General features: G+C 46.6%; 2 protein-coding genes across 2 annotated transcripts in view; one reads left to right on the top strand and one right to left on the bottom strand.

Annotated features, from left to right (window-relative positions):
* Positions 1 to 5,128, bottom strand: part of GPALPP1 (GPALPP motifs containing 1) — a 157,381-nt gene extending 152,253 nt beyond the window's left edge. Inside the window, exon 1 of the mRNA XM_078657308.1 lies at positions 4,973 to 5,128. Coding sequence (XP_078513434.1) covers positions 4,973 to 5,096 — 124 coding nt within the window. The 5' untranslated portion in view covers positions 5,097 to 5,128. The remainder of the gene's footprint in view (positions 1 to 4,972) is intronic.
* Positions 5,129 to 5,647: 519 nt separating this feature from the next.
* Positions 5,648 to 13,185, top strand: part of NUFIP1 (nuclear FMR1 interacting protein 1) — a 246,545-nt gene continuing 239,007 nt past the window's right edge. The window contains 2 exon segments of the mRNA XM_078657307.1: positions 5,648 to 5,673; positions 5,675 to 6,072. Coding sequence (XP_078513433.1) covers positions 5,648 to 5,673; positions 5,675 to 6,072 — 424 coding nt within the window.

Below are 13,185 nucleotides of genomic sequence, written 5' to 3'. Positions count from 1 at the left end.
CCGCACCAGATCTGGGAGCAGAACGTTCCGGGTCCCACAGGGCGTTTCACAGTCGTAGGCAGTCAGGGTCTAAATCTTCCCCCCGGCCGCCATCCTGAGCGCCGCCACCGGAGCCCCCCGGGCGACACTCCGCCGACCCGTCCCGAGCCCGCCGGGAGAATCCAGCACAGTTGTGCAGGTCCGCTGTGTGGGAGTCTCTTCCCCCGGTTGGCAGAGTAGGTGGGGGGTCGCTGGAGTCCTTTCAGCAGGATAAATGCAGGCTCGATCACGGAGCCCAGCGTCTAGGCGGCCTCCACCATCGGCGCCCAGACCACGCCCCTTCCTGATAGTACCTTCATGGTATTACATTTTTGACAAATGGTGTCTTGTTGTTTCCAATGTTGTTTTTGCAGTTCGTCATCATTGTTCCTGTACCCCCGTCTATATTCATCCACATGTTTAATGTTGTCTCATGGAAATTTCATGGTCTGGGTCATCCTGTTAAACGTCAAAAGGTACTTTCACATTTATCAAAACTTGATTGTCAGATTGCTCTTAAACAGGAAACTCATTGTAATAATGTTGAATCACTTAAGCGTCAATGGGTGGGTCAGGTTGTTTTTTCTCCTGCTGTTAACCGAAAGGGTGGGGTTGCCATTTTATGTCACAAATCTTTAAAAATTCTAATTCTAACAACTGAATGTGATACAAGTGGACAATGGGTATTACTTAATGCCACTATCTATAATAAACTGGTCATTATTTAAAAATATTTATAGGCCGGTTAAGTCTTATCCGGATTTTTGGCATTGAATTAAACTAAAACTTTCCTCCATTACCAATCCTCATACTATTATTGCTAGCGATTTCAATGATTTGCTAGACCCTTTTTCCAACAGGAAATCTAAATGTACATTCAAACAAGACAAATCGCCTAAAGCATTTCAATCTATTACCAGTCATCCACTCTATGATGTATGGAAAACTAGTAATCCTGACACATAAGAGTATACATTTAATTCAAATGTTCATCATACTATGTCTCAAATTGATTATATTTTGGTCTCAAAATCCTTACTCCCTCCCATCCAGTCTTCTGAGATGGGCTCAATTTTTATTTCTGATAATGCCCCTTTGTTATCCTCTTTTGATTTTTGCCCTTACTACTCCCAAACATGCTTGATGGAGATTTAACAACTCGTTGCTATCTGACCAAAATGCTATTTTAGAAGCTGTATTCTTTATAAAAGAATGATTTTATTTAACAAACCTAATTATACTTCCGTCCACAACAACTGGGATGCTTTTAAAACCTTTACCATTGCTTACACTGCTAGAAAGAAAAAGTTGAGTTCTCAATACCGTTCCACCCTCACACTTATTTTACTTCTAAATCTCCTTCTCACCTTCGAGACCTTATTAAAAGCTAAATTCAATCTGAACACACTGGCAACCATTGATGCTTGCAATATTTTTCTTAAAACAAAATCCAAGTATCATGGGGTCAGAATAAAGCTGGGAAAATGTTGGCTAATTATTTAAAAGTCAAATTGGAAAAGAAAACTATCAGACCTATTCGAAATGGCCTTAATAATAACTTATTAAATTCTGATTCAGTCATTATTAATGCTTTTCAGTCCCAATATAATTCATTATACACGGAAGATACCCATCCCTCAATCATTCTTTTACGTTCTCCCTTCTCCTCCCCACTTGCCGAACACTATGGCTCTCCTTGAAAAAGATACAACTCTTCAGTGATTTTGGATGCCATCAAATCTCTGAAGAGAGCTAAAGCCCCTGGACTTGATGGTTTTTCCATTGAAAGTATTTCTTCTTTTTCATCTACTTTTGTACCACATTTACTTGAGCTGTTCACCTCCTTCCTATTGAAATCTAAACCAGACTGCTTCTTTTCAGATGCGCTCATTGTAATCATTCCTAAACCTGGTAAAGATCACACTTTGTGTCAAAATGACCGCCCTATCTCTTTAATTAAGTATGATTGCAAAATGTTTGCAAAAATTCTTGCCTCTAGATTAGATAATGTTATACCTCTTCTTATTAAACCAGACTCAGTCTGGGTTCATTAAAGGGAGGCTTACCTCAGATAAAGCTAGGATGTTCTCCAATTTCCTTACATTAGGGAGAAGATATCCTGATCCTCTCGCTGCACTATCCCTAGATGCTGAAAAAGCATTTGACAGTATAAATTGGCAATTTATGTTTTATACTCTTCATTGGTTCGGTTTTGGACGCAAATTCATTTAGTTTATCATGCTATCCAACTCCGAACCACGTGCTTGTTTTTCTGTCAATGGATTTCTATCCCCTTATTGTAATTTACATAGAGGTACTAGACAAGGTTGTCCTTTTCTCCTCTTATTTTCTCGCGGTCTAGAACCTTTTCTTTTTGTTGTAATTCTGTTTTATTTTCAACTTAAAACACAGAGCACAGGTCCGGCTGTACACAGCATTAAGCCCACAACCCTATATAGGGCTGGACGCGTCTGCAGGTGTTCCTCTGGTTACATAAGCAGACCCCCCCAGGATATAGCGGCATAGATTAGCAAATTTAGCGGCACATAAATGGAAATTTAGCGGCACAAAAATGGAAATTCTAGCGGTATCATTGCGGCACTTTATTTTACTCTTAATCATTCCTTTTCAGTCTTAAATCTACGCAAACTGATTTAGCAGAGTATTTAACTATGCAATAGGCATTATAAACTTTATTTGAGTTATTTTGCTATTTTCTCCTTTGTGGTAACATTCGCGGTGCATAGGCTCAGTCAAGCACAATAGACCCCAGAGACGCTCCTGGCCATGGAGAGGTCAGAGACCCCACTGACCATGAAGACGTCAGAGACACCCCGGACCATGGAGATGTTGGAGACACCCCTGGCCATGGAGACATCATCTCCTCACCCTCTCTTCCGACAATGCTGTTACAGGAAAGAGTTTAAAACGACAGCGCTATTAACTGGCCCATTCTGTAAAGTGTCGCTAGTGTCTTTGCATGTGACGGAAAACATTCTGGTCACTTTGCAAACACTATGTCTAGTTGCATGCAGTTATTTTCCATGTATTGTATTGTATCTTTTATTTATTTACCTCTGCCGTCCCGAGCCTGCAGCTCGAACAGAAAATGCCAGAGAAAGACAACATTTCCAACAAAATGTTTCTTTCTTTTTTAGATCCATTTCAAAAGGCAACGAATGGAGAGGTAAGAACCGCTTGCGAAGTCACGGTTTTCCTTCGGCAAGCTTGGATGGGGGAGGACATAGGGCTCCACGGACCACTGACCAACAATCCTCCCCATTCCCCCCTCCCCCCCCGCCCCCTTCCTTCGTGAGGCTGCAGTTGGAACAGAAGAAAATGCCCGAGAAAGATGACCTTCCCAACAAAATGTTCCTTTGCTATTTTTTATCAATTGAACGTGGAAACGAGTGAAGGAAAGTTAAGAGAAGGCAAGAACCGCTTGCTGAGGTCACAGTTTTCCTTCAGCAAGCTTGGACGAGGGGAGAGCAAAGTGTCGCAGGGAGCAGGGTAAGTAGGAGAAGCCCCCGCTCCTCCGCAGAACTTTCAAGTACTCAGCTTCCTGGGGGAGGAAGGGTTGTAATTCTACATGTACCGAGCCCTGCGCTCTCCGTAATAATTCCGTAATGTAGCTTTAGTTATACATATGGAAAGAGAATCTCAAGCTGAAATTCAAACACTGCCCGGCTTTCCCGAAATTCTCGGAGACTCGCCTCATCTTCCAAAGCGCATGGACATAAATCCCTTAATGTACAGCCAATAAGACGTCACCATCTTTTTTGCTGCCTGCTGGAGTCCATTTTCGCGGCCAACATGTTCAATATCCATCGCGCTCTTCAGCTGATTTCGCGATTATTTTACGTATCGCGAAATGCTGGAGGGTCTGCATAAGGAGGCAACATAAGGGCCAGATATGAACACAGCATGTCGCCTACAACCCTGAGGGGCCGGCCGCGTAGAATATTGATTACACAAGACCTCTAAGAAACAGTAACTTTATCGCACAGGCAAGAGGCCCTAAAAACCAACAGACAGTGATGAGCGGATAGGAAGACATCGAAAGAGATTTAATCCTGGCCCCCCTGGTGTGCCACGCGGTGATTGACAGCTCTGAGCTGCTGCCTGCAGTATCGAGAGAGCAGCCCGCCCCCCTGCAGACACTGAGGAGTCTGAGAGTAGCCGTGCGCCGCACTCGGGCTCTCTCAGAACATCAGAGAGAGCCCGGGCACAGGAGCGCCGCTGGCGCGCCTGGCACAGGTCGAAAATGCATGACAATGCATTTCAGTGCGGTGATGCGGATCACCGCACTGAAATGCGTGAGCGTCACACCTGTTGCCTGACGCTTGGCAGGACTGGGAGTGAGAGGCTTTGTCAATGGTTGCTAGTTGCATAAGATAAATAAGCAGCAACTATGGCGTGTATATAATATTGAAAACACTTCCACTTAAAGCCCTGGTGGTGACACCACAACAATGTTGCTGCTCCTGAGATTCAAAAAGAAAAGGGAAATCCAGAGAGAAAATGACTCGCTTTAAAGGATTTCCCTTCCCCTACAACGCTTATCACGCGCACATCAATGTGCCTGCTGTCACGGATCGCCTATGCCAGGGCACAAAACAGAGCCCAATAGAGACCCGTTTCGAGGGCCCCTTAAAAAACTGCCGGCCCACTTAAAGCCCTGCTATTATCATATTCCAGATCCTCATAAGAAAATAGTAGTTCATCCCCGTAATATTCTAGTCTCTTTTAGCACAGTACAAGAGCCATCGGATGGCGGAACAGGAAATGGTAGCTGAGGTTATTCTGGGGAAATGTATTCAGTAGTAAAAAGTAGTCCAAGGGTCAACACGTTTACGCTACAACAGCTCTAAGCATTTGAGAAACACTAATATGTAACGTTATGTGCTGAGCACAGCCCGCGGCCCCACCCCCTCACCAGTAGCTTGCCTCTTACCCTGGTTTGCTTCATCCGGATCCCTGTCTCGAGTCCTAAAACCTGGGGGCAAAGCGGGACCGATAAGCTCTCGAGACATTGTTAATTCGAAGAAAAACAAGGATGTCAGAATCATCAAACGCATGCGTACTCGCGTAACAACAGAATGTGCGACAGGCCACGCCCATTCACGGGAAAGACCTCGTACCTCCAATACTAGTCTACGGCTCGCCAAGGCATCGAAATAGATAACAGACAACAACGCTGGCGTTGTCGGTTGACGATAGACAACCTCTGGGCCATTTTCGTAAACCCAAATAGTAGCTTTACTTTCATGAATAAATATGGTTACTCACCTAAGTAATTATAAGCCGCACGGCTTTTTGATGTATGCATTATAAAATGTTGAAACCTATCTTAACAGTGATTTCTCAAAGCAGTAGTATTTATTTATGGATAAAAGAGAAGATAGGAGAGAAATTACACTTCTTGTTCGGTTTATGACGACATATTTAATTACTGTGTATTTTATTTAGAGTTTATTTTAAATTGTTTTCCTTAAAAGTTTGAGGATTCACTTCTTCCCCGAGTTAGTCTCCTTTGCTCAACTCGAAGGCTGTCGTGTTAGTAGTGCCTTCTCTATGTTGGCAGTTCCAGATGCTGTGTTGCGGTGACGCGAGTTTCCTGCGCCTGTCCATGTGTTCAACATTCTGTAGCAGGAGTGCAGGACTCTGTAGATACCGGTACCGTTACCATGGAACCCTTCATGCTGTATCCACCCCCCGACTTTAGCTCTCCTCCTCCCGGTTTTCTTCCTCCACCCCCTAGTTTCAGCTCCCCGCTTCCCGGCTTCTGTTCCCCACCTCCACCTCCACCTCCACCTCCTCCTCCTGAGCCCCTTTCGGTGCTGCGTCCTCCTACCTTTCTACCCCAAGCGTCCCTTTGGGGGTTAGGAGAGTGCGGTTTCTCCAATGCCTCAGGTGAAGACTGGTACAAAAGCCATCAGGCTTCATCGGCGAATCTGCAGAATTGGCACAATCAGCAACTCTGTAACCAGCAAAACCACTGGCAGCAGCACGACAGGCGCGACAAGAACCAGCAGACGCAGGGTCAGTCTCCAGGTTAGTACCACACTTGCACTGGATGTGTTGGGTGTCATTAATAGACGGGTATATCTTTGTTACTTTATGGAAGGCTGGCACCCAGCGGTTCCATATAAAGTTTGAAGTGATGGAATGGAGCCTTCAGAGACTCCATAGGTCACAGGTAGATTCCCGGATCTTGTATTTCCTGACTGAAAGAGTTGCTGTCAGTTGGTGAGGTAGGATGTGGACCATGGCAGGATTATGCCAGTGAAGCTTAGCCAGAAGCTGCAGTGTCTGTGATGTATTTTCAGAATGGTGAGCTGATCTAACTGAAAGTTGGGTGTGAGGACATTGAAAGAAAAGAATAGAGTTAAGGCATTATTTAGAGGTTGGTGGACAGGATACTCTGTCTCAAATGTGGTGGATGTCCTGTGCTACATATAATAATTGTATTATCGCCAACAGCACTTGTAATGTTATGTTATGTTATGAAATTATTTATTGAGCGCACTATCACTGATTAGTTTCTTGGCGCTAAGATCAACAGTAACAAGGTCAGGGTGAGAGGTGGAGAATAAGACAGATGAAATATCCTTCATGTTTGTGACTTAGTGACCCATCTGCCTAACTCTTAATCAGATCTTAATACTAAAGTAGGCTACAGGCAACTTCATTTGAGAAGCCATCATGTGAGTTGGTCCCAGGAATTTTTTTCCTATTAGGAGCTTTGTTATAGTTGTTATAATCTTATTTACTAACTAGAATTCCAGGTCTTTGGTGTTCTGTTCCTGAGGTAGCTGCAGTAGTTATAACAGTTGAAAGCAAGTCTTTAGACGACGCACTTTAATAAACATATTAGTCTACCTCAGATCGTTTTAAGTGTTATTTTATACCTTCAAATAAAACCTACCTGGGACTCTTATCATGTTAGTTTGTGTGATAGGGCTTCTGTTCCAGAATTATGTCCTGAATTGAATGGAAGCCAAACCCTATTTAAATGTAGCCCTGTCAGGTTTGAAAGTGGACCGAGCGATTAATAAACTAACCGATAATTCAATTGGATTACACTTTGAGTGACATTATTGGAATGTTCAATACCAGTAATTAATGCACGTGGGTCTGAATGAGTGTATTCGCTGTGTTCACAGAATACATTCTGAGTACCTAGAGGGTAGGCTTAGTAGCAGTGCCTCCTTTTTCTTAGTGAAAGTGGACATAAGGATACATGTGCATACAGGAGAAATGGTTTTGCTTTGGAAGTAGTTCCCTTTATTTAGCTGACGGGGATTTTAACCAGAAGATGCCAATCAAATCGCATCAGAACTAAGTAGAATTATAGGGTCCCTAAGACTATTAGATAGTGCTTTGCACTAGCTTGTTCAGCACAACGCATTGTTTATACCAGCGTCTGTTGCTGAGTGCACAGGCTGCAAGAGCATTTGTTTAAAAATTGAGTTTGATATGTTGCTGTGATGTAAGGGAGGTTACAGATTGGAATGTTAGTTTTTGCAAAGGGTGTTCTCAAAGTCAGTTGGTTCCGGGTCACACTTGGCTGAGGTGTGTGGATTAAAGGCAAAGCTTATTGCTTCCTTAAGAGTGCGTGGGGTTCCTTTCACACTGGTGATGTGCTGGGAACATGCACACCTCTTCATGGCTGGAGTGAGACTGTGTGCACTGCAGTCCAGAAGGAGCATGGACCATGCTGTCTGCAGAACCAACGGATCTGGTGTCCATTGAAGTGGGTGGTAAATGTAGGAAGCAGCAGTGTGCTTTATCTTTATCGTATTGCTCATTCTGTTAGAAAATCATAGACTTGTTGAGTAAACTTGTCTTCATTGCAAGGTTATCAAGGCAAAGCCATTCCCAAGAATCAAGGAGAATGGCTGGAGGAAGAGTCATCATGTGTGTCTGCACCCGACCTAATCAAGGCTGGACCCGATTAATGAACGTAGTGCATGGGATGTCTGATGTTATGCGTCTGTGCATATGCTTCCAACCATTTTAATAGATTGGGAAATTAAACTAGGCCTGGATTAACAGGTATGTGTATATGGTGTTCTCTTACTAGAACCCTTTGCTGAGTGGAATATTTTTATTTTTTTAAAACATTCAGTGTCAAATACTGCTTCAATGTTGGCTATCTGGTGGACTGTTTGTGAAACAAGGTGTTTTATGATAGGTCGATTTGAATTTAGTTTTGGTTGAACACTCACAAATATCTGGGCTTCTGGATGGTGCAGCCTAGATCGGTAAAGAACATTTTCTTTTTCCTGCACAGATAATGTAGACGGGTACACCTTTTGAAAGTGACATCGCTTTCTCAGGTGGAAACTCTAAACTGACCTTAATTCATTTAAATGTTAAAGTTTTACAAACATTGTTACAGTTCTCGGTGGGGGGGGGGGCGTCTTAAGGACTTCCAGGATTCGATTTCGCACAAGTCTCTAGGAGAGAGGGTGTGGTTGTGGTGGTGGGGAGCCCTCATGGTGGAAGAGGTGTGGCGCCGCGGCCAGGGCGACTGACGCTGGAATCTGGGGATCAGGGTTCGATCCCCGGCTCCGGCGGCAGGTTAGCCCAGCACCATGTGACTCTGGGCAATAGTTCGCTTAATCTTCCCGACGGCCCCCAGCGCCTAGAGACCCTTACGGGTGATTGTGCGCTTTACAAATGTGGATTATTATTATTATTATTATGTTTGCATCATCACTTTGCGCTAAAGCACACCCTTATTCTCCTGCAGCGTGGGACGTTAAATCTTGTGGGGGCACGTTAAGGACAGCCAGGGCTTGATTTCCCACTAGTCTTGAGGAGAGAGAGTGTGGTGGTGGTAAGCCCTCTTCTTTGCAACATCACTTAGTGCTTAAAAGCGCCCTAAATCTCCCGCAGTGTGGGATGTTAAATCTTGTGGGGGGCACGTTAAGGACTGCCAGGACTTGATTTCCCACAAGTCTCCAGGAAAGAGGGTGTGGTTGTGGTGAGCCCTCCTCTTCGCAACATCACTTAGTGCTTAAAGCTCCAACAATCTTCTCCAGCGCAGGACGTTAAACTTGTGGGGGCATGCTAGGGACTGCCGGGACTCTCCAGGACTTGATTTCCCACAAGTCTTGATGAGAGAGGGCGTGGTAATGAAGAGCCCTCCTCTTTACATCATCATTTAGCCCATAATCTCCAAAAGCACTGGACGCACCTGGGCAAAACCTGGAAGAGATTGGTCCACCCTCCTTTGCTTCACCTTTTGGAAAAGTACAGTGAACTCCCCGAGGATACTTGCATTTTTCCCCCTGTGTAGTGTAGTGTCCCGCGGGTGAGGAAGGCTCGCGCTGGAGGGCGCTCTTTCAGCTGCAAAGCTCCCCAGCTGTGGAATTCGCTCCCTCTCACGCTTCGCAGCACTGCCAATTTGTTCCAGTTCAGGAAGAGCCTGAAGACCTGGCTTTTTAATCTTTAGGCTGTTCTCACCGTTTTCTGTTTAGATCTTTCCTTGTATTTGCTGTGTTGTGTTATTTTTATCCTGAGCTGCTGGTGGAAAGCGCCGGGACACTCTCTTCGAGTAGCCGTGCGCTATACAAAAACGTTAGAACATAACATAACATAACATAATTGCCCTTAGCTCATGGGAGGGGGTCTACCTTTTTTTTGAGCGCTTAATGTGCACTGACTGTAAGTTTATGATTCTAATTAACGTCCTTTTGTACTGACATATGTGTTGCTGTTTAATATTGTTTGCAGGTTATACAAGGATAAGGATCTTTTTAGGTTTCGCCTCGTCAAAAGCTGCGTAGCAGACTTTCGCGCAAGGCGAAAACTTTTGAGAAGAGTATGTGGCTTGGTCACCGCCTCTCACTTCCATTGGCTAGCTCCATAAATGGAGGCTAGCCATTGGAAGTGAGATCTGTCCGTCATGGTCCGAGGCGACTCGTGGGCGTTCCTGGGATGTTTTTACCATCCTGCCCCTTTTATCACGTCATGCGGCTGTGGGCGAGTGTTTTTTTTTTTTTTTGTAAAGCTTTGTTTTTGCCATTTCGGAAGTGTCCTTTGCAGGGGTGGGTTGCGTGATGTCCCGGTGTCCGGTCCGCGATGTCCCGCTGTCCGTTCCCGCCCCCCTCCCGCTGTCCGTGTTCCCGTTAACCCGCCCCCCTCCCACTCTTGTACCAGCGACCAAACATGCAGTGACAGGAGACGAGTCTCAGCAATGAGCTGCCGTAGTTTGCAATTGTAACATCACCTCAGGGCTTCTAGTGGCTACATTGAGGCCAGCTTTAGTGGACACTGCGCCTGCGCCTTGAGGCTGTGTGACGAGTAAGCCACCCTCTGCCCTGCCAATGGTAACCCCCATCGACCCCTTATACTACCAGTTGGTACGGCCATCCGAACCTACTTCGCCAGTCTGGGTGTCTGTCCACTTTCCAAATTACACGGCTTGTCACGCAATAGGCTTTTGTGGTACATCCCGTCAACCTAAAGACCTAGAGAGTGGCACCAGGCACACACGGCGTCGTGGCCCGGGTGCTCCAGCAGGGGGGCTGAAGGACGCACAAAGAGCGGGGTGCCCCCATTGTTCAGGGGCTCGTGTGGTTGATTCACCCACGGTCTCGCAGCACCGTCCAGCAGCAGCATCCCAAAGGGCTGTGCCCAAAGCTCAGTTCGCCTCACAGTACCGTCGCCGAGAATCAGTAACTGTGTGTGGAGAGGGATTCACGCTTCTGTGACGCATCTGTACATACGAGCGGAGCACAGCACGGCTCTGTGGTGAGAATGTGTGTACAGAGCGGTGCACACACCCTCTGGCCCCAAAGAACGGTGCAGACACCCTCGGGCACTGTGCTGGAGTGAATGTGTTTACAGAGCGGTTCAAACACTCTCGGGCCCTGCGCTGCCCTGCGCTAGAGTGAATGTGTTTATAGAGGGGTGCACACAGCCACTGGCTCTGCCCTAGCATAAATGTTTTTTTTGAGGGGTGCACACAACCACTGACTCTGTGCTATAGTGAATGTGTTTTTAAAGGTGCGCACCAAGCCGTGCTTTTTAGAGGGGTGCACACACACTCGGGCTCTGTGCTGGAGTGAAAGTGTTTATAGAGGGGTGCACACAACCAGTGGCTCTGTGCTAGCGTGAATGTGTTTTTAGAGGTGCGCACCAAGCCGTGCTTTTTAGAGGGGTGCACACACACTCGGGCTCTGTGCTGGAGTGAGTGTTTTCAGAAGGGTACCAACAACCACTGGCTTGGTGCTATAGTGAAAGTGTTTTTAGAGGGTTGCACAGAACCACTGGCTCTGCGCTAGAATTAATGTATTTTCAGATGTGAGAACAAAGCCTTGGGCTCTGCCCCAGAGTAAATGTGCTTTTGAGAGGGGTGCACACAACCAGTGGCCATGCGCTAGCCTGAATGTGTTTACAGAGCTGTGCACACCACCAGTGGCCCTGCGCTAGTCTAAATGTGTTTACAGAGCGGTGCACACACCCTCGGGCACTGCGCTGCGGTGAATGTGTTTACAGAGGGGTGCACACATGGTCTCCGCGCTAGCATGAATGCTTTTAGAGAGGGGTGCACACAGCAGCCTCTGGGTATGTGCTCGCGTAAATGTGTTTTGGGAGGATCACGCACAGCCTGGGTCTCTGTGCAGCACACCACTTGTCTCGTTGCTTCTTTTGATGTATCTATGTAGATTGCTGCGCACAAACACTGGCTCTAGCATCTGTGAACGCCCCGCAGAGACGCAGCGCAGCCATTCTCGTGACTTAAGGGCTGGAACGGCCGACTCTGAAGCTGGGGATCCGCGTTCGAGTCTTGGCAGCCTCGACATCCCATGTTTCTGGACAAATCACTTTATATACCCCTGCCTAAAAATGAATGTGTCCGTCCGTAATGCAACTGGTGCTCGCGTACAGCGCACTGATACTTTCGGGTCGAGTTTGCGCTATATAAAACGGCAAAATAATCACAATGTGTACTTGTGTGCATAGTACAACCCTGCTCACCGCTTTTGTGGATGTCCATGATGACATGCCGGCAGGTTTTCTATGTCTGCATTTTGCTCACACATAGATATGCCTCTTTAGTCTGCATCAGCCTATCAATGATGTGTGGTCATTTCTACATCACCTCGAACACCACCCCTCCCGAGTGTCATCTACCACGACCCCCTAAGCCCCTTTCACCCATCCCTTCACTCTTGTCTCGGCTCTATACTTGCCAAACCTTCATTCCAAGACGCCTTCCAGTTACCCCAATCTCTCAGTCCACCTCCCCTTCATTTCCTCCTCCCTGCCTGTCTCTCCTGAGTCTGTCTTCTCCTCTGGTGCCCCTTCTTCCCACCATCAGTTCACGACCCTTCGCCTCACCTACCCCTCCATCGCTCCACACAGACCCCCGCTGCATCCCGTCTGTTATTCAGCTCCAGCCCCTGCCGAGCCTCAGCCAGGCTCCCTTCCAACCCTCTCATCCTATCCTTCTCACATCTCCTTCACTTCGTCCCTTCTTCTCTCCACTACCCGGTTTCACTCAGCCATTCTTCCCTCTGCAGCCAGCTTGTCCGGCCTCCTTCCTTCAGCTCTCCTGCCGTTTCTTCTCTTCATCTCCTCCCTCGTCTCCCCCCTTCCATTCCGGCCCCTTCCCTTCGTACCAACTTCCTACGACCCTCCCTATCCCTACACCCAATAACTCTATCCCTCCCTCGTCCTTGTATACCTCGTCCACCATCCGTCCTTGGCGCCCCACCCCCCTCCCTACGACCCCCTCGTCCCGGCTTCACCCCATCTCTTTTTGCCCGCCATCCCCCATTCACAGCATAATCTGAAAAAGTGTGGGCAGAAGGTGAGGTGGGGAGCTAGAAGGGGGAAGGAAGGGAGAGAATCGGGTGCTAGAAAAGTTTACGCTATATAAAACTGCATTAAGTAAAATAAATTCTTGCACCCATTCACAGCATAATCTGAAAAAGTGTGGGCAGAAGGTGAGGTGGGGAGCTAGAAGGGGGAAGGAAGGGAGAGAATCGTTTGCTAGAAAAACTCGAGGAAGATTACTTCATATAATTTTTTACACATCGTTTTATTTTATTTTAATTGTAACGGATCTTTGTGCAGAGTGAGTGTGTAGAGTGCAGAGTAGCGAGTGCAGAGTGCAGAGTAGTGAGTGTGCAGAGTAGTGAGCGCACA

This window comes from Lissotriton helveticus, chromosome 8 (assembly GCF_964261635.1).
Source record: "Lissotriton helveticus chromosome 8, aLisHel1.1, whole genome shotgun sequence".
In the NCBI taxonomy this organism is placed as follows: Eukaryota; Metazoa; Chordata; class Amphibia; order Caudata; family Salamandridae; genus Lissotriton; species Lissotriton helveticus.
Note: the sequence above shows the minus strand (reverse complement) of the source record. Positions and strands in the feature narration are given on the sequence as shown.